This window comes from Octopus sinensis, linkage group LG5 (assembly GCF_006345805.1).
Source record: "Octopus sinensis linkage group LG5, ASM634580v1, whole genome shotgun sequence".
NCBI classification, from domain to species: Eukaryota; Metazoa; Mollusca; class Cephalopoda; order Octopoda; family Octopodidae; genus Octopus; species Octopus sinensis.
This window is the reverse complement of record NC_043001.1, coordinates 20769044-20791872: the sequence shown is the minus strand read 5'-3', so window position 1 is coordinate 20791872 and position 22829 is coordinate 20769044. Positions and strand designations below refer to the sequence as shown.

The 22829-nt window shown below is 36.5% G+C and overlaps 1 protein-coding gene across 1 annotated transcript in view; it reads left to right on the top strand.

Annotated features, from left to right (window-relative positions):
- LOC115211648 (glutamate dehydrogenase, mitochondrial) overlaps nt 1-22829 on the top strand; it is a 44476-nt gene that overhangs the window by 2515 nt on the left and 19132 nt on the right. Inside the window, exons 2-4 of the mRNA XM_029780283.2 lie at nt 5346-5546; nt 10967-11053; nt 12735-12823. Coding sequence (XP_029636143.1) covers nt 5346-5546; nt 10967-11053; nt 12735-12823 — 377 coding nt within the window. The remainder of the gene's footprint in view (nt 1-5345; nt 5547-10966; nt 11054-12734; nt 12824-22829) is intronic.

The window sequence follows — 22829 nt, the reverse complement described above, 5'->3', positions numbered from 1 at the left end:
ATAACATATTGGACCTTAAAATATATTTCTGGCACCATAGTTCTTAAACTTGTCTTTTTTTTTCTTTCCTTCTAAATTATCAGCATTTTTGATAACACATGGGGCATATTTTGTGCTTAATAATTATTTTTTTTTCATATAGAGCTTTTAATCCTGTATATAACCTATATGTGAACTAAAAACCTTTTTAGTAATCTATTTATAATGCCTAGACGAGTGCGTGAATAAATGATAGTAGTATTCTGTACATTTGGTAGAAATAACGTATTTAATAACATCAAAGTTTCGTGGACGTAAGGCAAAATGTATGTATATATATATACATACATACACACACACATATATATATACATACACACACACACATATATATACATACACACACACACATATATACATACACATACACACACATATACATACATACACACATATATACATACATACACACACATATACATACATACACACATATATACATACATACACACACATATACATACATACACACACATATACATACACACACACACATATACATACATGCACATACATATATATACATACACGCACACACATATACATACACACTCATATATACATACACACACACACATATATATATTTATTTATATATATATATAATTTATTTATATATATATATGACAGTGCCATATATATATATATATATATATATATATATATATATATATATATATATATATATATATATGGTTCAACACTAGAACAATTTGGTTTTGTTTTATTACAGAAAAATTCATGATTTTATGAAAAATAAGCACATCTTATATATTGTAAATTAAGAAAGGAAAAAGAAAATCTGTGAAGATCTATTTTCGAGGTCTCTGATATTTAGCAGTAATACAATACATGGTTGGTTCGCTTCCAATATAAACTTTCACTTTTAATATCTGCGCAGAAATAATGTTTTAAAATGTAAAATACATATTAAGTGTTCAGTGCTAGATTCTTGTTACTAAAATAAATTAAGGAAGTTATATTATTTTTTTGTTTTTTCGTAAATTTGAATTTCCATCAATGGACGTAATTAGGTGAATCAAGATGATTTGAGATGATGACTACATCAGGTACAAAGAAATATCTAAAGATATATAGTTGCAGTGCTAAGTTGTATAACCGAATGTAAGTGCCAGAGCTTTGAAAGCAAATATTAAATTCGAAATCGGAACTTTTTAATAATGTTTCCGTGTAATTGTTGTTTCAATAATTTTTCCAAGATGTGAACTCGGATCACAAACAGGTGTTTTTTCTCTGTTGATCAAATAAGATCTTGGAAGCTAGGATAACCATAACAATAAATGATGGATGGGACGCATTCGTTCACTCATCCATTCTCTCTCTCTGACACACTTGTGCGCGCACACACTGTTATTTAGCTGAGAATAAGATCTATAAGCATCAGTAATTGCACTAGTATCACCTTCATCGGAATGCGTTTGATTTAGAAGTAGGTTGATGTAAAGGAAAAGCGAAAAAGGTTGGGGAGGGGGCTAGCCAAAATCCGATCACACCATTAATGATGTTCACTGAATAGAGTAGGAGAGACATAGTAAGAGAAATAAGGGCATGGAATTTGCGGGTGAGAAGGAGACAAAAATGTATTTAATTAAAGTTTTGGGACAAATAGTTTTTTTTTACAGTAATAAACAACCACCTAATTCCTTGCCCCGTTTCTTTCTCCAGAGTTCGCTGATCAGAAATTACATTTGTCTTGTGAGACAGGTGTAATAATGAAAGTTTAGCACGTTCATTCTTACAGATGAACTGTGTGGAACTCATAGGCGTGCAGTTATATAGATGAAAGAATCGTCTGTGCTTGGACAATAACGGTGACCATAATAAATTAGAAGGTGGGTTGAGATGAAGGTGGTATACTACGGCTAGTTTACAGATATTAAAAGCGTTGTTGTTAAATTTCAGATTAACTCTGAACTGATCTATGGCTAAAGATTATTCCTGCTCTATCCAGCACGCAATTTTTACATTATATAATGCCCTTAGTATATTTGGGACGGTAGAGGTGCTAATTGAAAGTTAGGTGCTATTTCTATCAGCATCCTTGTGGAAGCTCCTTAATTAAAAACTATTTTAGTTGGTTATGATTGAAGCAGAAGGTGGTTTCAAGCCAGTAGTGGATACACATGTTGAAATTATCGGTAAATGACGTGGATAACCTTTGTGTCAAGTTCACATTTGCGCAAATGTGGCGTGGGGTACATCATGTCAAATGTTTGAGCAGCCGTCTAGTTTAAATTATACTTGTAACTTATATAATAACATCACTAACTATTCAGTATTTCCTGATCCTGTTAAGCAAACCAAAATTTTGTTTGCAATGTGGAAAACTGTAAGACGTTTACATTATGTAAGGGGAATAATGGTTTTAGCAAGGAGTTATTTATAAGTAATTAATGTAGTATTGTTGATATTTTCTTGAATTCTGTAATATCTGTATTTTGCTAGTGTTGTCAAGACTCAATCACTACGAGGATGTTTTCAGTGATGTTATATCGATACAGAAAAGGAGTGAAGCGATAGAAATCATGTTAGCTCAAAAGTGCTCAACTTGTCATACAAGTTTAGATTCATTTTAGTAGAGGATATTGGTTTTTTTGTTGTTTTTTTTATGGTATATTCAGTTACTTTGGTTACTGACCTCGTTTTATGTGCACATAATGTACAAATAACATACTTCCTTTATCAACAGAAAGAAAATTGATTTATTATTAAAATCCATCTACATTATCTTTCACCAGCTTCACAGCTAAAAACCAATAAGTTTTCCTAAGTAGCGAAACATCTGATCAGTTGATGTCCTTTCTTTTTGAGCTGCTTGTCCTGTCACTAAACAGAACACGTGATACAATTAAACTGTTGGTTGTCTCCTTTCAGTTTGGGCTCTTCCTACACTTCTCCAACATAACCATTTCTTTGACACTGTTGACTTTTGACAAATCCTATAGAAATGACTTAACTATCAATGTGATCACTATTACTTTTTTTTTGTTTTTACCAGAACTTGTTTTTCTTGAGACTTATTCATTACCTCTTGCCTTGAAATTGTTTTGAGCCCAGTAATTTTCATTCAAATACCACCCACTCAGTTGAGAAGGCTTTTTCCTTTTCCTTTCTTCCTTTTATTTGGCAAATTACTTAGCTACTTCACTAATACTGGTGTCATGAAAAAGGCACTGAATACATACTGTAATGTGGTTGATGTTAGGAAGGGCGTCCAGCTGACATTGGAACCTGATGATGATGTTAATGTCAAGGACTGGGATAAAGAGAGGACTTAGAATTACCATCTTGAACTCCTCTTTGAACCCATGGTCACAATTGACGCTGCTTTTAGTTTCTCTACATAACCTCAAGATTTGTTACAAGCTGTTAATTAATGTGTAGCTATTTCCTTAACCTCTTTACACATCATGATAAGAGATGTTGGCCTCATATCAAAAGTCTTTTCTAGGTCAGCAGATGTAAGTTAGGACTGGTGATTCTGTATCAGCCTATCATGTAATGCTTGGCTCACATGAAATACACCATGTGATTTCTACATTCTGGCAGTATTCATCTCAATGGTACACCTAACAAAAAAAATTACCTTGAATTTTTTTTTTGGTAGTATGGCCCTCTTGAATAATGAGCCCTGCCTCATGCAGCCCACTTCTTGAAAAGCATTACTCATGCCTGCTCTAAGTGGTTACTTGACTGGCAACAAAATCTCTCATAGTAGATTGTCTTAAAAAAGGAAGATCACAAGATGTAGTTTTAGATGCATACCTGTGCTGGCAGCACGTAAAAAGCACCATCCGAACGTGGCCAATGCCAGCGCTGCCTTGACTGGCTTCTGTGCCAGTGGCACGTAAAAAGCACCAACCGATCGTGGCCGCTGCCAGCTTCCCCTGGCACCTGTGCCGGTGGCATGTAAAAAGCACCCACTACACTCATGGAGCAGTTGGCGTTAGGAAGGGCATCCAGCTGTAGAAACACTGCCAGATCAGACTGGAGTCTGGTGCAGCCTCTTGGCTTCCCAGACACCGGTCGAACCGTCCAACCCGTGCTAGCACGGAAAACAGACATTAAATGATGATGATGATGACACTTAAATAGGTACACTACACTCAAAATAGAAGACTAGACAGTCTTAGCTGGAATGACATTGATCTTTGATCTGCTCTGTTTGTGTTAACCTTAAACCAGACAAGATTATCTATAAATTCCATCCTGCATTATTTTTTATATTAGCTTGAAACTTTTATGATTTCTCTTATCTAGTTTCTACTTCTCAACCATTGAGTGGTACAATATCAGTTATTTTGTCCTGACTTCACTAAGGATAAACCCTTGAAGGATTTAGCCGAAAAAAAAAATCAACCTCAGTGATTTTTTGGTCCACTGGTCTCTTTCGCCAAACCACTAAGTTACAGGAATGTAAATGAACCAATTCTGGTTGTCAAGTGGTGGGATGGACAAACACAAATATACACACACTCACATACATACATGTGCAACAAGCTTCAGCACAGTTTCCATATACCAAATTTACTCACAAGGCATTGGTCAGTCTGGGGCTATAGTAAAAGGTACTTTGCTCCAGGTGCCACACAATGTGTTTGAACCTAAAACCACATTGTTGCAAAGTGAACTTCTTAACCACATTTTCTTTTAATAATTAAGTCAGAAAAGAAATAGCAGTATCCACTTTCTGTTTCAGGGCCTCTATGGCTTGTAGGAGGACATTATTCTTAGTAGTTGAATGTCTGCAACAGAGGCACCTCAGGACCAGCTAGGGCAATGGATTAGGGTTAGTACTAATGAATAATGAATCTATTTAATAAGCTACCACACGGGGTTATAATCAATTACGGTCAGTAATAGTAATTAGTAAGGATTTATTGAATTAGGTTAAACCTTTTATTCTTATTAAGGATATTCTTTAGACCTTTTGTTGCCATATTTCTGCTAAAATTTACACCCTTTTTTATTTCAATTAATTTTTTTTTTAAATGCTGAAAACTAACTTTGTCATTATTAAGATGATGTATGGAAAATGAAATTTTGATGGGAAAATTTTAATGTAGATCTCTTTAAAAGAATAAATTTGTACTATAAGACCAAGGGTAATCTCCAACCCAGGTTTGAAATTTCCCCAAGACACCTGATGAAGGCTGGAGGGTATATCAGCTGAAATGTTGTGTTAACAAACAAGATGAGGGCAAGTATCCATCAAATGTAAATAATGTAAAAAAAAAATTATAAAAGAAAAACCGATTTATAATCATTTTTATGTTCTGTTACAGGTATCCGTTTTAGTATGGATGTCAACTTGGATGAAGTAAAAGCTTTGGCTGCTCTTATGACCTACAAATGTGCATGTGTTGATGTGCCATTTGGTGGTGCAAAAGCTGGTGTTCGCATTGATCCAAGTAAATACAGTGAAAATGAACTTGAAAAAATCACTCGTAGATTGGCTGTAGAATTGTCTAAAAAAGGTTTCATAGGTAAGTAAAATTATGGATAATTAAATTTCATTAAAATCTAAACTGTACAAATGTTGTTTTATTGCAAAGCAGCCTTGATGAAGGATGTCCTACACATTTATTTTATTTATTTATGCGCCCTTTTCAAGCCTAGCCAGGCTCATGGGCCTGGTTTCCCAGTTTCTGTGGCATATGTGTTCACCCCCAGCTGGACAGGACGCCAGTCCATCGCAGCATTACTCAAGAAACAGGAAGAAAGAGTGAGAGAAAGTTGGGGCGAAAGAGTACAACAGGGGTCACCACCACCCCCTGCTGGAGCTCCGAAGAGCTTTAAGTGTTTTCGTTCAATAAACACATACAACACCCGGTCTAGGAATCGAAACCGTGATCCTCAGACCGTGAGTCTGCTGCCCTAACCACTGGGCCATTGCGCCTCCACATCCTAGACATTACCTTTCCATATTTTCTTTCTTCAGATGATGTATCTTGATCACATATGTAATGTCCTTTTCAAGATGGAAGGGCAATACTTTCCAGCCTTTGAAAGATTGTGATAAATTTTGTGATATATTCTGTTTCATTAAAATATGAGACAACATGCAATTTTTGTTTTGTCATTGGACTGCAAGCAAGTTGTCTGAAGAATTTTAATTGATCAATTTGGACCAAGAACTTAAAGTGTGGCATTCATTTTCTCTGTTTCTTCCTCTTTGTTTTTCTTTGTTGAACCACTAAATAACAGGGATGTAAACAAATCCAAACTAGGTTTGTCAAGTGGTGAGACACATACACACACACACATGCATGCAAGCAAGCAACTACCTATGCCTGTACCTATGAATTTACCTTCTTAAAATTAAACAACATATAACCATTAGATAGAATATGTTTGAACTCTCATGCAAGAACAGTTGTGCACAGTGAAAATAGGCCATTAATATTTAAATTTTAATATGTAAATGTGAAAAATCGTTTAAAATATTCTGACTTTGGACAGTTTTACAACGAACAAGTTGAAAAGCACTGTGGTAGGGTATGGTTTGAGGGGGATTTAGCTACTATTTATAGCAAGTGGAATGGCCAGATAGAGGTTTTTTTGTTTTTGTGGTGATCACTAGCTATTATTTTTGTTGTAGCTGCTCCAGACATGGGTTTTAATGGATTCTCTTTTATTTAATTGCGGCTCCTCTAATTGATAATAGAGAGATAATGAATCATTAATGTACAAGTTTATTGCTTCATACAATATAGGTTGAAAGCCTCTTCTCTAACTTGCTGGGGGGTAAAAAAAATATTTCCTTTTCTAGTTCATGTATATGATGAACAGCTAGTTTTGAAATCTGAGTCATTTTACTTTGATTTTAAGACAAATCAGGAAAAAGGATGTAAAATTTAATAAAACTCGCAAGGAAATTTTGTTTTTATTGATCAGAATAATATATTTTCTTTTAATTTGATGCTCAATATCTTATGTTGTTTGTTCCTTCTTGAGCCATGCCTGGCTCATAAGGGCCAGCTCCCCTGTTTCAATGGTGTATAGGTTCCTCACCTGGATGTGACACCGGGCTGTCACAGGTGAGCTGCTAGATGCCGGAGGAAAGAGTGAGAGAAAGTTGTGGCGAAAGAGTTAGTAGAAGTCTGCCATTACCTTCTACTGGAGCCGCATGGAGCTTAGGTGTTTTGCTCATAAACACACACGTCATCCGGTCTGAGATTTGAACCCATGACCATGAGTCTGCTGCTCTAACCACTAGGCCATATGCCTCCACTTAATATCTTATACCTCTCTTATATAACTAGTCATCATTTTGTTTCACTTGACAGCTATTCAGCCAGTTAGTCTGTTTAGTCTGCAAATTTGATATGATTGAATAATTATGATTAGATTTTAAAGACTTTTAGTGTTGAGTATCCTCTTCAGTTTCTGTTGTTATAATGTACTCTAATATATTAATATATAAGTTTTAATATAAATTAGCAAACTAAAGATCAACTTTAAATTCTGAATGAAAGCATCTTATCATTTATAAATCTAAAGTGTTCTCCAAAAGATATGAAAGGTCATGACAATACCGTGTAGTTTCTAAATTACTTTCACATTGAATAAAGTTCAATAATTTTTTGTCATTCATCATCATCATCATCATCATTTAACATCCACCTTCCATGCTGGCATAGGTGGGGCGGTTTGAGAGCTAGCCAGCCAGGCAGAAGCCTGCACCAGACTTCTGTGACTGTTTTTGTAGGATTTTTACAGCTGGATGCCCTTCCTAACACCAGCCACTCAGCAGAGTGAAAACAAGTTGACAGAATTGTTATCACATTGAACAAAATGTTTAGGGATATTTCTTACAGCATTTTATGTTCTGAGCTCAAATCCTGCTGAGGTCAACTTTGCCTTTGATTTTTTCAGTAAAATAAAGTACCAGTCAAGTCCTGGGGTCGATGTAATCTACTGCCTCTCCCACCCCTCACAAAATTGCTGGCATTGTTTCAAAATAGAATGGATTGTTTAATATAGGTCTTATACCATTGTCAATATTTTGATCGAATTCTAATGGTTGGCATTAGGAAGGGCATCTAGCCCTTGAAACCATGCCAGAACAGGCATGGAGCCTGGGCAGATTTTCGGCTGACCAGCTCCTGTCAAACTGTCCAACACATGCCTGCATGAAAAACAGACATTAAATGATGGTGATGTTTACAACTAGATGAAGAAGCACATAACCTTAGCTATATTGGCGTATTGGCACTAAACATAAAAATAATGAGTCAAAACTATATTATAGTTTTATGCTTGCATGGGTTAGAGGTCCGTATCTCACTCATAAGTTTATTGTTACTTTGTTTAATACAGCTGGAGGCCCTTCCTAACACCAACTCTTTACAGAGTGTACTAAGTGCATTTTTTTCATGGCTACCAACTTTAGGGACATTGTCATCTCTTCAACAAAATTTAAGGGGACTGTTTGATCCCATACTTAAAAGTTCACTGGGTGCATTTTACAGTGACATCAGTATCAGAAAGTGATGGATAGTAAAAGCTGGATGAATGGAATTGAATATGTGGTCTCCCTCTTTGTTTTTTTTAATTACTTCTTAATGACTAAATCATCATCATCATCGTTTAACGTCCGCTTTCCATGCTAGCATGGGTTGGACAATTTGACTGAGGACTGGCGAACCAGATGGCTGTACCAGACTCCAATCTGATCTGGCAGAGTTTCTACAGCTGGATGCCCTTCTTAACACCAACTACTCCAAGAGTTTAGTGGGTGCTTTTACGTGTCACCAGCACGAGGGCCAGTCAGGCGGTACTGGCAATGGCTATGCTCAGATGGTGTTGTTTACGTGCCACCTTGCACAGGAGCCAGTCCAGCGGAAATGGCAATGACCTCGCTCGAATGTTTTTTCACGTGCCACCAGCACAAGTGCCAGTAAGATGATGCTGGTATCAATCACGATCAAATGGTGCTTTTTATGTGCCACCGGCACGGAAGCCAGTTAGCTGCTCTGGCAACGATCACACTCGGATGGTGCTCTTAGCACTCCACTAACACGGATGCCAGTCATCGAATTTGTCTCGTATGTTCCTTTATATTAAATCCTTCAACCAAATTATTTTGAATTGATCATTCATTATCTTGTAGCTTTGAGATTTTGATGTTGTAATTGTTTGTTTTTAGAATGACATTGTAAGGTAAGTATGAGAAGTTGGATCTGATCAGCTTGAACATAAAAATAGATACAATATTTGGGCTGGATATGGCCAGTTTTAAATGTCAAAGAGATAAACTCACAAGTATGGTGATAAATTCATATGGACTTGTTTATCAATTTGAATTATCACATGACAGTAAATATACATTTTAAAGTCTAGCCTTCTCCTTGACCAGAAAATACTTCAGCTTTAATCACCTGCTGACTCTCAGCAAAACTGGAGTGGGACCTGTCTGCCTCTCTACGTATGCAAACATGTTAGACTGGATCCAAAAGTGGCCATACCACTGATTGGTAAAGATTCACTCCATAATTCCCTATCTGGCCTATTTGTTTTCACCTTGCTTATTCTATCCCTACTATGCTGAAGTAGTGGAAGTGCATGGCTCAATGGTTAGTGTTGGAGTCATGGTAATAAGTTTGTGATTTTGATTCCTGGACCAGGCTGTGCATTGTTCTTGAGCAAAACACTTCATTTCATGTTACTCCAGTCTGTTCAAATGGAGAAATACTGTATTTTAACATATATAAGGAACCCTTTTTTGTCAAAAATTAGACTAAAAAATATGGGGGTTTCTTATACATAGATAGTATTATAACCCCTTACAAAACCTTTTGTCCAAATTTTAAGCCCCCAAAATTAGGGGATTCCTTATACACATTGTGAAGGCATATGGCTCAGTGGTTAGAGCATCGAGCTTACAATCATGAGGTTGTGAGTTCGAATCCTGGACCAGGCTGCGTGTTGTGTTCTTGAGCAAGACACTTTATTTCATGTTGCTTTAGTTCACTCAGTTGTAGAAATGAGTTGCGACGTCCCTGGTGCCAAGCTGTATCGGCCGTTGCCTTTCCCTTGGATAACATTGGTGGCGTGGAGAGGGGAGGCCGGTATGTATGGGCGACTGCTGGGCTTCCATAAAAACAACCTTGCCTGGAATTGTGCCTGGGAGGGTAACTTTCTATGTGCAACCCCACGCTCAGTCATGACTGAAGGGGGTCTCAGCATATACACATTAAAATATGGTATATACACCAGAGAAACCAGAAGCTAGTCCTGTACTCCTTAGGGCGTAATGTGAACTAACCATGCTGAACTAGCTAAATGCAGACCACCTCCATCAGTGCATCTGTTTCTTTTCCTTTCAATGCCTTCAGTGTCTCATTGAAGCCTCAGACTATCTGTAATACTTAAAGTTTCCTCTCTGTCAATTCACTGGAATTTATTTCTTGCAAATATTGATTCCTCTGGTTAACAACTGAATATCAACTGTGCTCCGTCTCACCAATCTCAAATATAAATGAGCAAATTTTAGTGCCTTGTCACGTATCTCTGTCATTATAATGTTACAAAAAATTTGCTTTTATCTGATGTCCTGGTTAATGATAAAACTGGTATGTAATACTTGAAACTAATATATGTATGACATAGGAAATTTGAACTCTGTTATAAAATCTTTATAAATTAATGTTAATCTTAGATTTTTGTTTTAAGTTCTGTTTTCCCCATTTTTTTTTTTTTTTTTTTAGTATCATTTTGTTCTGATATAAATTTTGATGTATGTAAGTGTGTGTATATGCCTGTGTACGGAACATGAGAAAAATTCATCGAAATATATAAAGAACCACATGTTTTTAATTGCTAAACAGGTTTTGATAATATTCTGAGGTTTGTGATTTTCTGTTTGTGACATATTTTAAGTTGGTTTTTATTTTCTTCACAGGTCCTGGTATTGATGTACCAGCTCCAGACATGGGAACTGGTGAGAGAGAGATGAGTTGGATTGCTGATACTTTTGCACAGACATTAGGTAAAGTTTTAGCAAATTACTGTCATTTTCTCTTTCACTTTGCTCTTCTCAAGTGTCAGTATTATTACAATTGGTTGGATTTATTGTCAAAATCTTACTATTACAATGATTTTATAAAGTCACTTAATATTTTCTGTTAAAATGATATCAGTATAACTATTTTTAAAATGAGGCACAATGCATTGAAATGCTAAATAAATGACATTAATATTTATAAAGCAGAATTGGATCTTTACCTTTTGACCTACAGATTTAAAAAATAATTTTTTGTAACTAAACACTTTCAAACTTCGGACACTGGTAGAATGTGTCATATAAAACATCTTTTACTCTTAGCATTTTTGAGAAAAACTTATATTTACGAAGTTATTTCACGTTAAAGTTGTCCTATTTCAATAATTTCAACCAATCAATGACGTGTATTTAGCTGAATAAAATTACTACTGTTGTTTGTCAACAAGAACTTCCAGCGGTGTATATTTTGTTTGTCACTGTTATTTATTACAACCCTAAAACCTTAAAACCAGTACAAACACATGAACGATATCATAAATAACAGTAACAAATGAAATATACACCACTGGAAGTTCTTGTTGACAAACCACGGCAGTAATTTTATTCAGCTGAATACACGTCATTGATTGGTTGAAATTACCGAAACACGAGAACTTTAACCTGAACTAACTTCGTAAATATAATTTTTTCTCATAAATACTAAGAGTAAAACATGTTTTATATGACACATTCTACCAGTGTCTGAAGTTTGAAAGTGTTTAGTTACAAAAAATTATTTTTTAAATCTGTAGGTCAAAAGGTAAAGATCTGCAGAATTATTTATAATGGCCATCTTTAGCAAGGCTAACTTACTAGTTGCTATTAACTTCCTGCTAGACAATATGAATTCCAAGCCAACCAAGTTTACAACACTTTTGAAACAGAGTATGAAGTAATAATAGTCTTGTCTAGAAACACACTTTTTACAAATTATTGATGTCATAAATGTCAGTTGTTCCAAGCATTGTAATATTATATAATAGACAAGATGAAAGGACCTTTATGTAGCTTATGCTGTTTTGTATTTTACTTTTTTTGATATTTTGATAGAGAGTAAAACTCAATGAAAGAGTATTATACTTGCTGAGACACTAAAATCAGTCATTGCTGTAATTTTTATAAAATTTGGTCTAAATATAATATACTTCAGAAGACCTTTTAAATGTATGTCTATAATATAGAAAATTTGTGTTATAATCATCATCATCATTTAACGTCCGCTTTCCATGCTAGCATGGGTTGGATGATTTGACTGAGGACTGGCAAACCAGATGGCTGTTCCAGGCTCCAATCTGATCTGGCAGAGTTTCTACAGCTGGATGCCCTTCCTAACGCCAACCACTCTGAGCGTGTGTAGTGGGTGCTTTTATGTGCCACTGGTACAAGGGCCAGTCTGGCAGTACTGGCAACGGCCACGTTCGAAATGGTGTTTTTTATGTGCCACCTGTACAGGAATCAGTCCAGCAGCATTGGCAATGACCTCGCTGAAATGTTTTTTCACATCTCAGTAAGCCGACGCTGGTGTTATAATAACTACCAATGAAAATTACACTTATTTGTAAGCATATCTGTGCATAATAATTGATTTAATCTAACTGCATGTTTTGTTTTTTTTTTCTGTTGGTAGGTCATTATGATATCAATGCTAACGCATGTGTTACTGGAAAACCAATTACACAGGGCGGTATCCATGGCAGAACATCTGCTACAGGACGTGTAAGTAGAAATTGACTGTCTTTATTATTTTTTGTGTGTGAAACCAATCTTGAATATATATATATATATATATATATCATCATCATCATCATCATTTAACGTCCGTTTTCCATGCTAGCATGGGTTGGAAAGTTTGACTGGGGTCTGGGAAGCCAGAAGGCTGCATCAGGCTCCAGTCTGATCTGGCAGTGTTTCTACAGCTCGATGCCCTTCCTAACACCAACCACTCCGTGAGTGTAGTGGGTGCTTTTTACGTGCCACTGGCACAGGGGCCAGAGGAGGCTGGCAAACGGCCACGATCGGTTGATGCTTTTACATGTCACCAAAACGGATGCCAGTCAGGCGGCGCTGGCATCTGCCACATTCGGACGGTGCTTTTTACATGTCACTGGCATCTTAACTACAATTTCCATTTGATTTTTATTTTGATGTTGGTGTTGACGTACTTGACTCAATAGGTCTCCTCAAGAACAGCGGGTCATATATATGTATATAGAACAAGTAGAAAGATAAATTTTATTCAATGCATAGATACTGAACAGTATATATATAAGGGATAAAATCCTTCTTTCTTTTCAAAAGCAGAAAAATCTGTCAGTGACAGCCATATATATATATATTTATATTGGTTTGTCTTGGTGGCACGTAAAAAGCACCATTTTAGTGTGGTTGATGCCAGTGCTGCCTGACTGGCTCTCGTGCTGGTGGCACATAAAAAACATCCACTACATAGATATATGATCATTTAATTCTGTATTCCATGCTGGCATGGGTTGGATGGTTTGACAGGAACTGGCAAGTCAGAAGGTTGCACCTAGCTCTACTGTCTGCTTTGACATGGTTTCTATGGCTGGATGCCCTTCCTCACACCAACCACTTTACAGAGTGTACTAGGTGCTTTTAACATGGCACTAGCATGGGTGCTTTTACATGGCACAGGCATGGGCACTTTTATGTGGAACCGGCACAAGCTTTTGTGTGGCACCAGTACAGGAGCTTTTGCGGGGCATGGGTGCTTTTGCATGGCACCAGAACCTATGAGCTTACAAAAATTAGGACCTCTCAGCTGAGAGAGGGATGTAGAGGACATGCCTGTGTCTTTGGACAATTGTGATTTTTTTTGGTTGATTATATAAACCCCTAATGCTGAACTGGTACTTATTTTATTGACCCGAAAGGATGAAAAACATAGTCCATCATGGCAGAATTTGAACTCAGAAACTGGCATGAATTGGATGGTTTGACTGGAGCTGGCCTGCCAGAGAGCTGTTCAGGCTCCATTTGTTTGGTTTGGCATGGTTTCTATGGCTAAATACCCTCTTCCTAAGGTCAACCACTTTGTATGTGGCTCTGACATGGATGTTTTATACATGGAACCAGCATGATCCTATCAATGTATTACACTATGTATGAAGTGTGAGTGTATGCATTTGCTTTCCCCACTCTCACATCCCAACACCCTCACCATACCACACACCACTACACCTTACACCACCATACCACACAACACACCACCATGCACACATCAGCACTGACCACTTCCTAGACTCATATTTTCACACCTACACACACACACATCAAAATCACCAGCCCTCTTCCACATGCACTTGCAAACTCTCTTATAGACACGCACGCGCATCTTCGTTTTGGGATCACCACTACTCTATTATCTCCCCTTCTCCCTAGCTCTCCTGTGTGACCCTTCTGTCCGGCATTTGCCATGATGGATTGCTAGCCACTATACATTCTTTATTTTCTCTCCTTGTTTCTTTCTCTGTTCCTTTCTGTGGAAGAGCGTAGGCTTGAAATGTTAAAGACTTTTTCACTTCCCGAGCATTATATGAATACATCTGTTTGTTGTCTACACTACCTGTCTTCATCTTTTGTTTTGTTATGAAAACATATTTGTGAAACAAGGTGGAAAAAAAGTACTCAAATACCAGTGGTAGAGTAATATGCTTTATTTAAAGCAGCAGAAAATTCAACAAAACTTGTTACTCTGAGTTTCCCGTTGCCGTTCATCGGACAGTTTTTGCTAGATTCTAGCAAAAACTGTCCGATGAACGGCAACGGGAAACTCAGAGTAACAGGTTTTGTTGAATTTTCTGCTGCTTTAAATAAAATATATATATATATATATACACACACGCATATGTATATACACATATACTCACACATACTAACTTGATCTAGCATTTCTCATTTCTTATAAATTTGATAATGCTATTAATTTTAAACCTGACTCCATCCAGTTCTTCGGTCTCAGCTGAAGTTTATTTTTTCTTCTCTTAAATTATGCTATTCTAGCCAAGCATGAACTTGTTTAATCTAGTACAAATCTGTGAAGTAACTAAATTTAGCTTTCACCTCTGACTGCCCCTCTTTCTAATCTGATTCTTCTACCTTACAGTGATACTCCTCTCATCTTTCTCCACAAAACATAGGTCAGCTTAAAATACTACTTAACCAATTCACCCAAACATGGCACTGAAACTTTTTCCTTATGTCTCCATTTTATTTTTTCTTTGTATTTCAACTTTATGAATTTCTTTCCGTTTTTGGTTCCCAAGGTAACTTGTCCAGCTGTCTATCTTTTTACCTATTTTCCCACCCATTATCTATCAGCCTGTTTATCAGTCTTGCTTATTCAAAATTTTCTCTCTTTTTTTTGTTCTTTATTTCTCTTCTCTTTCTTTTTGAGCTTTTTCACTCCCTCTCCATCTTTTTTCTTTTCTCTCTCTCGCTCTCTCTCTCTCTCGCTCTCTCTCTCTCTCTCTCTCTCTCTCTCTCTCTCTCTGTGCAGCCACCCATCCATTCTCTCTCTCAGTTGGCTCTGATACTGTCTCCTTCATATTTTTCCCTTTCCTCACTCTCCTATCTTCTTTCTCTTTTCTCTTTCTTCTTGTCTATTTATTCTTCTCTCCTTATTAACTTTTCATACTTCTCATATTACCTGTAAATTCTAAACCTGCATTCAATCACTCTCACAACTAACACTTTTGGTCACACTCCAAATCTCCCAGTTATATTGAGAACAAGTCTTGTAAGAGGAATTCATTTCATAAATAAATCTTCTCTATTGGATGTATTGAGTACTTTTTTTTTTTAATAATTTCAAACTGAACTATAACAACACGTGTGTCTGTGTGTCCATATTAATATTAAATATGTGTATATGTATGTATATATATATATATATATGTGTATGTATGTGTATATATATGTGTGCATATGTATTTATGTATATATTTATGTGTATATATGTGTGTATATGTATTTATATATATATGTATGTGTATTTATGTATATATGTATTTATATATATGTGTATGTATATATATGTGTGTGTATGTATGTGTGATCTTGGCAGTGGCTGCACAACTTCCTAAAAGATAGAAGGCAGGCAGTGGTGGCCAGTGGAGCCACCTCCAAGGAAACACAAATAACAAGTGGTGTTCCACAGGGCACTGTCATGGGGCCACTGCTGTTCATAGTAGCCCTTTCAGGCATGTCCTCAGTTGCTAAGATGGCCACCCTTGCTAGCTATGCTGATGACACAAAAGTCTCTCAGACAATACAAAACCCTGGAGATATTGCACATCTGCAACGAGAGTTGGATACAATATACAGGTGGGCTGAGGACAATATGCAGTTTAATGCAGGGAAGTTCCAAGCCCTGTGCTACCGGAACACAAAGCTGAACGACATGCAGACTGGATACACTGGTCTGGGAAGAATTGCAGTTCCTGAGTCAAAATCAGTGCGTGTCCTGGGCATTGACATGAGTAATGATGCATCCAAGTGCATATTGCCAATTTGTGAGAAAATGTCTCCGAAAGCCATGGGGGCTGTTCTGTTTTCTAATATAACTTAATGTGCACAATTACAAAAGAACTAGTAATGGTTTCATAGATTTAAGATTGGTTGGAGATAGATGGCATGCTATATAAATCTACCAATCTTAAAGCATGAAACTCTTTGTAGTGCTTTTGTAATTGCATATAAATAATATTACTCTTACTGGATGGAGCACATTTTTATTGAGCTTACCTATAATAAGCCTGTAAAGTGTATATATATATTGGCACTTGTGCTGCGGGCATGTGAAAAAACATTCAAGCGAGGTTGTTGGCAGTGCCGCTGGACTGGCTCTTGTACAGATGGCATGTAAAAAACACCATTTGAGTGTGGCCGTTGCCAGTGCCGCCTGACTGGCCCTCGTGCCGGTGGCACATAATAGCACCCACTACACTCTCAGAGTGGTTGGCGTTAGGAAGGGCATCCAGCTGTAGAAACTCTGCCCGATCAAGATTGGAGCCTGGTGCAGCCATCTGGTTCGCCAGTCCTCAGTCAAACTGTCCAACCCATGCTAGCATGGAAAGCGGACGTTAAACGATGATGATGATGAATGAAAATAAAAGTGCAAAATTGTATACATATAAAAATTTTACTGTAAAAATAGTGGAAGTTTACATAAAGAAAAATAAATATCATATTACTGCAAAGTTTTCATATAAAAAAAGATTTACTGAATGAATTATTCAATGCATGTTTTAACCTTTCCCTGTAAAATTTTGGTTGAAACATGCATTAAAATCTATTTAGTAAAATGTTTTTTATATGCACTAAAATTTATTCATTGAAACATTTTTTTATATGTAAACTTTAAAGTATGATGTGATTCTCTTTTTTTTTTCTTTTGTAAAATGCACTTTGTGACAACGTAGACTAATATTTTCGTAGTAAAACTTTCATATGAAAACACTTTTTATATACAAAACTGAATTTTATGTCTTTCTTTTCATATGTATGTGTGTGCATAGATAGAAAGATAATAGGATTGTTGACTTCCTATACTAAGAAATAAATTTTATTTTTATTTTTCCTGTGTGTGTGTAAATTTAATTCTCTGAAGAGGCCGTGGGGCATCCTTGTTAATGCCTCATTTATACCTGCCTTTATGGCTTATAGGTTAAATGAGGTATGACTGCCCTCGCTGCCGAAACAGCTGTCAGATGTGATTTAATTACATATTATATTTGAAATTTTATACTTATATCTCTTTGTCTATTTACATTTACTGTATATTTTGTATAATGCCTTTACTGATATGTAATGGTGTAATTAAGTAATGTTTGGGTATCATCTGATAGTTGATGTTTTATTGATTTAAGTATGTTTCTCCATTTTCTAATTTTGTATATATATATATATATATATTTGTAAGGATGTGTGTGTATATATATCATCATCATCATCATAGTTTAACGTCCGCCTTCCATGCTAGTGTGTATAGTGGGGTGCAAAAGTAGGTATACAGTGAGTATCACATCAATGTTATAATACTTAATTCATTAAAATTATTAGCACATTAAATTATTTAACCTCATTTTTTATATTTTCATTGTCATTAATCATAAGACATTTGTCATAACTATAATACTAATACTTCTATTGTAAACTTTAAATTTTTTTGATAAAAATGAGTATCGTACATGTTTTCTTTTTTCATAACTGTTTACCTACTTTTGTACCATCCTGTATATATATATATATACATATATAGTGGCTTGGAGTTTAACTGCTCTTTCTAGTGAATCAGATATCCTATTCTTTGGGTATCTCTTTTGTGTTTGAATGTACACTGTATTCTTCTCTGAATAATATATAGTCTATTGACTAATTTTTTCCTTCTCACTAGACCACTGGTAACTAAGAATTTTTTCAATAAATATTCTTGCTACCCTAAGATTTTAATTAATTTTAATAATAATATATATATATATATATATATATATACATACATACATGCATGCATGCATGTATGCAGACACTGAGAAGTGATAAATTGCACAGGAAGAGGAGACCCCTTTCGGTCATGAATGACCATGGGATTGCACCTAGAAAGTTACCCTCTGAGGCACAAGTCTGGGCAAATTGCACAACTCTACACATAAATGTAGAGTGTTCTTTAATACATTAAAACTGAGAGGGTCAGACTTTTTAGTACTTCGAGTCTCATATTTCCAATCTTTCAATTGATAATCTAAGCCTGTTTTCTTGTTGAATTATCTGTTGTTTGAATATATTTTGAAATCTTATATGTAAGTTATCAAGTAAATCTTTATCTCTTATGTTCTTTTCAAAACTTTGTGTCAGCGATACATGTAAAAATAGCTGTTTTAAGCTCATACTATGCCTTTCATTACTGGCTCCCATGGAAATATTCTCTCCTTCTCATATGTGTGTTTTTGTAAACATTCATGTGTGTGTATGTATTTGTATTAGTAAACATTCGTGTATGAATTTGTATATTTAAACATTCACATGTGTGTATGTGTTTGTTTTCTTTTGATTGTTAAGTTTTTGTAGGATTCAATTCAGTCACTAACAGTGACAAGGGTTCTTTATTTTTTTGGTTTGAAGTGGGGGCAGTTTTGAGGATTTGTAATTATGGCTCGAACATGGTTGTGTGGTAAGAAGTTTGTTTCCCATCCACATGGTTCTGGGTTCAATCTCAATGCATGGTACTTTGGGCAAGTGCCTTCTACTGTAACCTCAGGCTGACCAAAACCAAATGAGTGGATTTGATGTGTTAATGTGCATCAGTGTTTGTCTCCCACCACCATTTGACAACTGGTATTGATGTGTTTACATCTCCGTGAGTAAGTAGTTCAGTAAAAGAGACTGATAGAATAAGTACCAGGCTTAAGAAAATATGTACTGGGGTCAATTCATTCAGAAAAACTCCAAGACTGCATTCAGAAAAAACTCTACATGGCTGTGGTCTTATGACTGAAACCAGTAAAAAATAAAAGAATGTGGGTCCATGTATGCATACATTTAGGTGTATTGGTGGATATGCTTGCACTTACTTAACAGGTGTTTCATGTGGTATGTCCCCTCCAGCAGATTTGTTACATGTATGCCATATGGATGTACAGGATTGTGTGTTTCACGAAACTCAATGGAAGAATATTTTTAATATTTTACAGATCTTTATTTTTCCACTACATCTATCTTTCACTGTCTATTTAGTTTACTCTTTACTCTCTTTACTCTTCAGTCATTTGACTGTGGCCATGCTTGAGCACCGCCTTTAGTCGAGCAAATCGACCCCAGGACTTATTCTTTGTAAGCCTAGTACTTATTCTATCGGTCTCTTTTGCTGAACCACTAAGTTATGGGGACGTAAACACACCAACATCGGTTGTCAAGTGATGTTGGTGGGGACAAACACACACACACACACACATATATATGCATATATATGACAGGCTTCTTTCAGTTTCCGTCTACCAAATCCACTCACAAGGCTTTGGTTGGCCTGAGGCTATAGTAGAAGATACTTGCCCAAGGTGGTACGCAGTGGGACTGAACCCGGAACCATGTGGTTGGTAAGCAAGCTACTTACCACACAGCCACTCCTACGCCGCCTTCATTTTATTTTAATATCATGGACAAGGCCATGCTGGAGCGTCTCTTTTGTTGTTGAATGTTCTGTATCTTTAATGTATTTGGGTGTATGCATATCATCGTTTAACATCTGCTTTCTATGCTGGCATGGGTTGGATGGTTTAACGGGCTAGCCAAGCAGAAAAATGCACCAGACTTCTGTGTTTGTTTTGGTATGGTTTTTATGGCTGGATACCCTTCCTAACCCCAACCACCCCACAGAGTGGACTGAGTATTTTTTACATGACTCCAGCACAGGCAAGGTCAGTTTTGACATGGTTTTTCCAGCTGGATGTCCTTCCAAATGCCAATGTTTATAGAAACACAACTAAATTATGTTGGACTTCAATGCAAATTATACTTAAATGGGTAAAATTCATTTGTTCTTTAACATACATGTGTATAGACATGTGTACATATATACAACAAGTTTATCAAACCAAGTGCGTTTATCAAGAACACCATGACTAGAGAAAATCTCTTTTTAGATCAAGATTTACTCTAATCCAGTACAGGTGAGATAAAACAGCAGTTGAAGTATTATAATCAATCAAAAATAAGCTCTAGTTACCGAAAAAATACAGCGAGCATTCTGCATGATTGGTGCATTAAGTGTTTTGTTCAAAGCTGCATCAAATTACTGAATACGTCAGTGAATTTTTTAGCTACCAGAAATATGCTAAGCATATAAAGTAGCCTACTTAATCCCTTATAAGGAGTGTTTCCATTTGACAATGAAAGTTTGACAGTGAAAGAGAATACATGGTCATTGAATACATGGTCATTGATGAAATCCCAATACAGGATTGTAACAAGATAGGCTTTCCTGTTTTCATCTATACTCTTACTCTTTTACCTGTTTCAGTCATTTGACTGCGGCCATGCTGGAGCACCGCCTTTAATCGAGCAACTCGACCCCGGGACTTATTCTTTTTGTAAGCCCAGTACTTATTCTATCGGTCTCTTTTGCCGAACCGCTAAGTAACGGGGACATAAACACACCAGCATCAGTTGTCAAGCAATGCTAGGGGGACAAACACACACACATACATATATATATATATACATATATACAACAGGCTTCTTTCAGTTTCCGTCTACCAAATCCACTCACAAGGCATTGGTCGGCCCAGGGCTATAGCAGAAGACACTTGCCCAAGATGCCACGCAGTGGGACTGAACCTGGAACCATGTGGTTGGTTAGCAAGTTACTTACCACACAGCCACTCCTGCGCCTATAATATCTATGAAGATATTATATATAAGAACATGATGTTTATCTCTGTCTCTACATACAGTGTTGGTTGAAAATCATTATACCCTGTAGTACAACAGGATAGCATTGAAACAAACCATTGTTAATGCAGCAGTAATTTATTAATTACTTAGCTACCTAAAATATGTGAATTGGTCTGTTTGATTTTACTTGAAGCATTAGTAATAGCAGGTTTATGAGCACCAGTACAGCTATGGCTGTGTGGTAAGAAGTTTGCTTCTCACTCATAAGGTTTTGCATTCAGTCCCACTGCATTACACATTGAGCAAGTATCTCCTATTATAGCCTGAAGCCAACCAAAACATTGTGAGTGGATTTGGTGGACAGAAATTGAAAGAAGCTGTGTGTGCATGTGTGTGTTACTGTCTCCTTGCCTTGATATCATGTGATAGTTGTAAAGGAGTGTCACTGTTGTGCAAGTCGTGTCCTTTATCAAATTTTTGTGAAAACATGTCTGGTCATAAGGAAATATTAGCTTACTTGGAAATAGGTGGATGTTTGTTACAGAAAGAACATCTGCTGTAGAAAATCTGCCTCAACAATTTCTGTCTGACCCATGTGAGCATCAGAAAGTAGATGTTAAAACAATGATGTTTCCCTGGGCAGTTACAGAGGATAGTTGGTTGCCAATGAAATCCCAACACAAGGTTGAAACAATCTGATCAGCTGGTTTGTCTTTTTCGTCCATAAAGATATTGTGTATAAAGACAAGGTGTTTACTTCTATTTAAGCATACAATTTTGAGTAAAACAATCATCATCGTTCGTTTAACGTCCACTTTCCATGCTAGCATGGGTTGGACGGTTCAACTGGGGTCTGGGAAGCCAGGAGGCTGCACCAGGCCCAGTCTGATCTGATAGTGTTTCTACAGCTGGATGCCCTTCCTAACACCAACCACTCCGTGAGTGTAGTGGGTGCTTTTTACGTGCCACCGGCACAGGTGCCAGGCGGGCTGGCAATGGCCATGATCGGTTGGTGCTTTTTATGTGCCCCCAGCACGGAGGCCAGTCTAGAGGTATATTCTGTACTTCAGTATAACATTGTACAAAGCATAGATTTTCTTTTACTTCATGTTGGCCAATCTCTTTAGATAGAAATGATGAGAGAGAAAAAAGGAAGAACTGTTTATTTCTGAAGATTGCATAATAGCTTGCTTAAAGTGCTCTGCAAGCTGAGTACTTTTAAGATCATTATACTCATAGTTGAAAGAGCATTATACTATTGTGTGTGTGTGTATCCCTACAAGTATAGAGCAGTGAATGTTAAATGCCGATG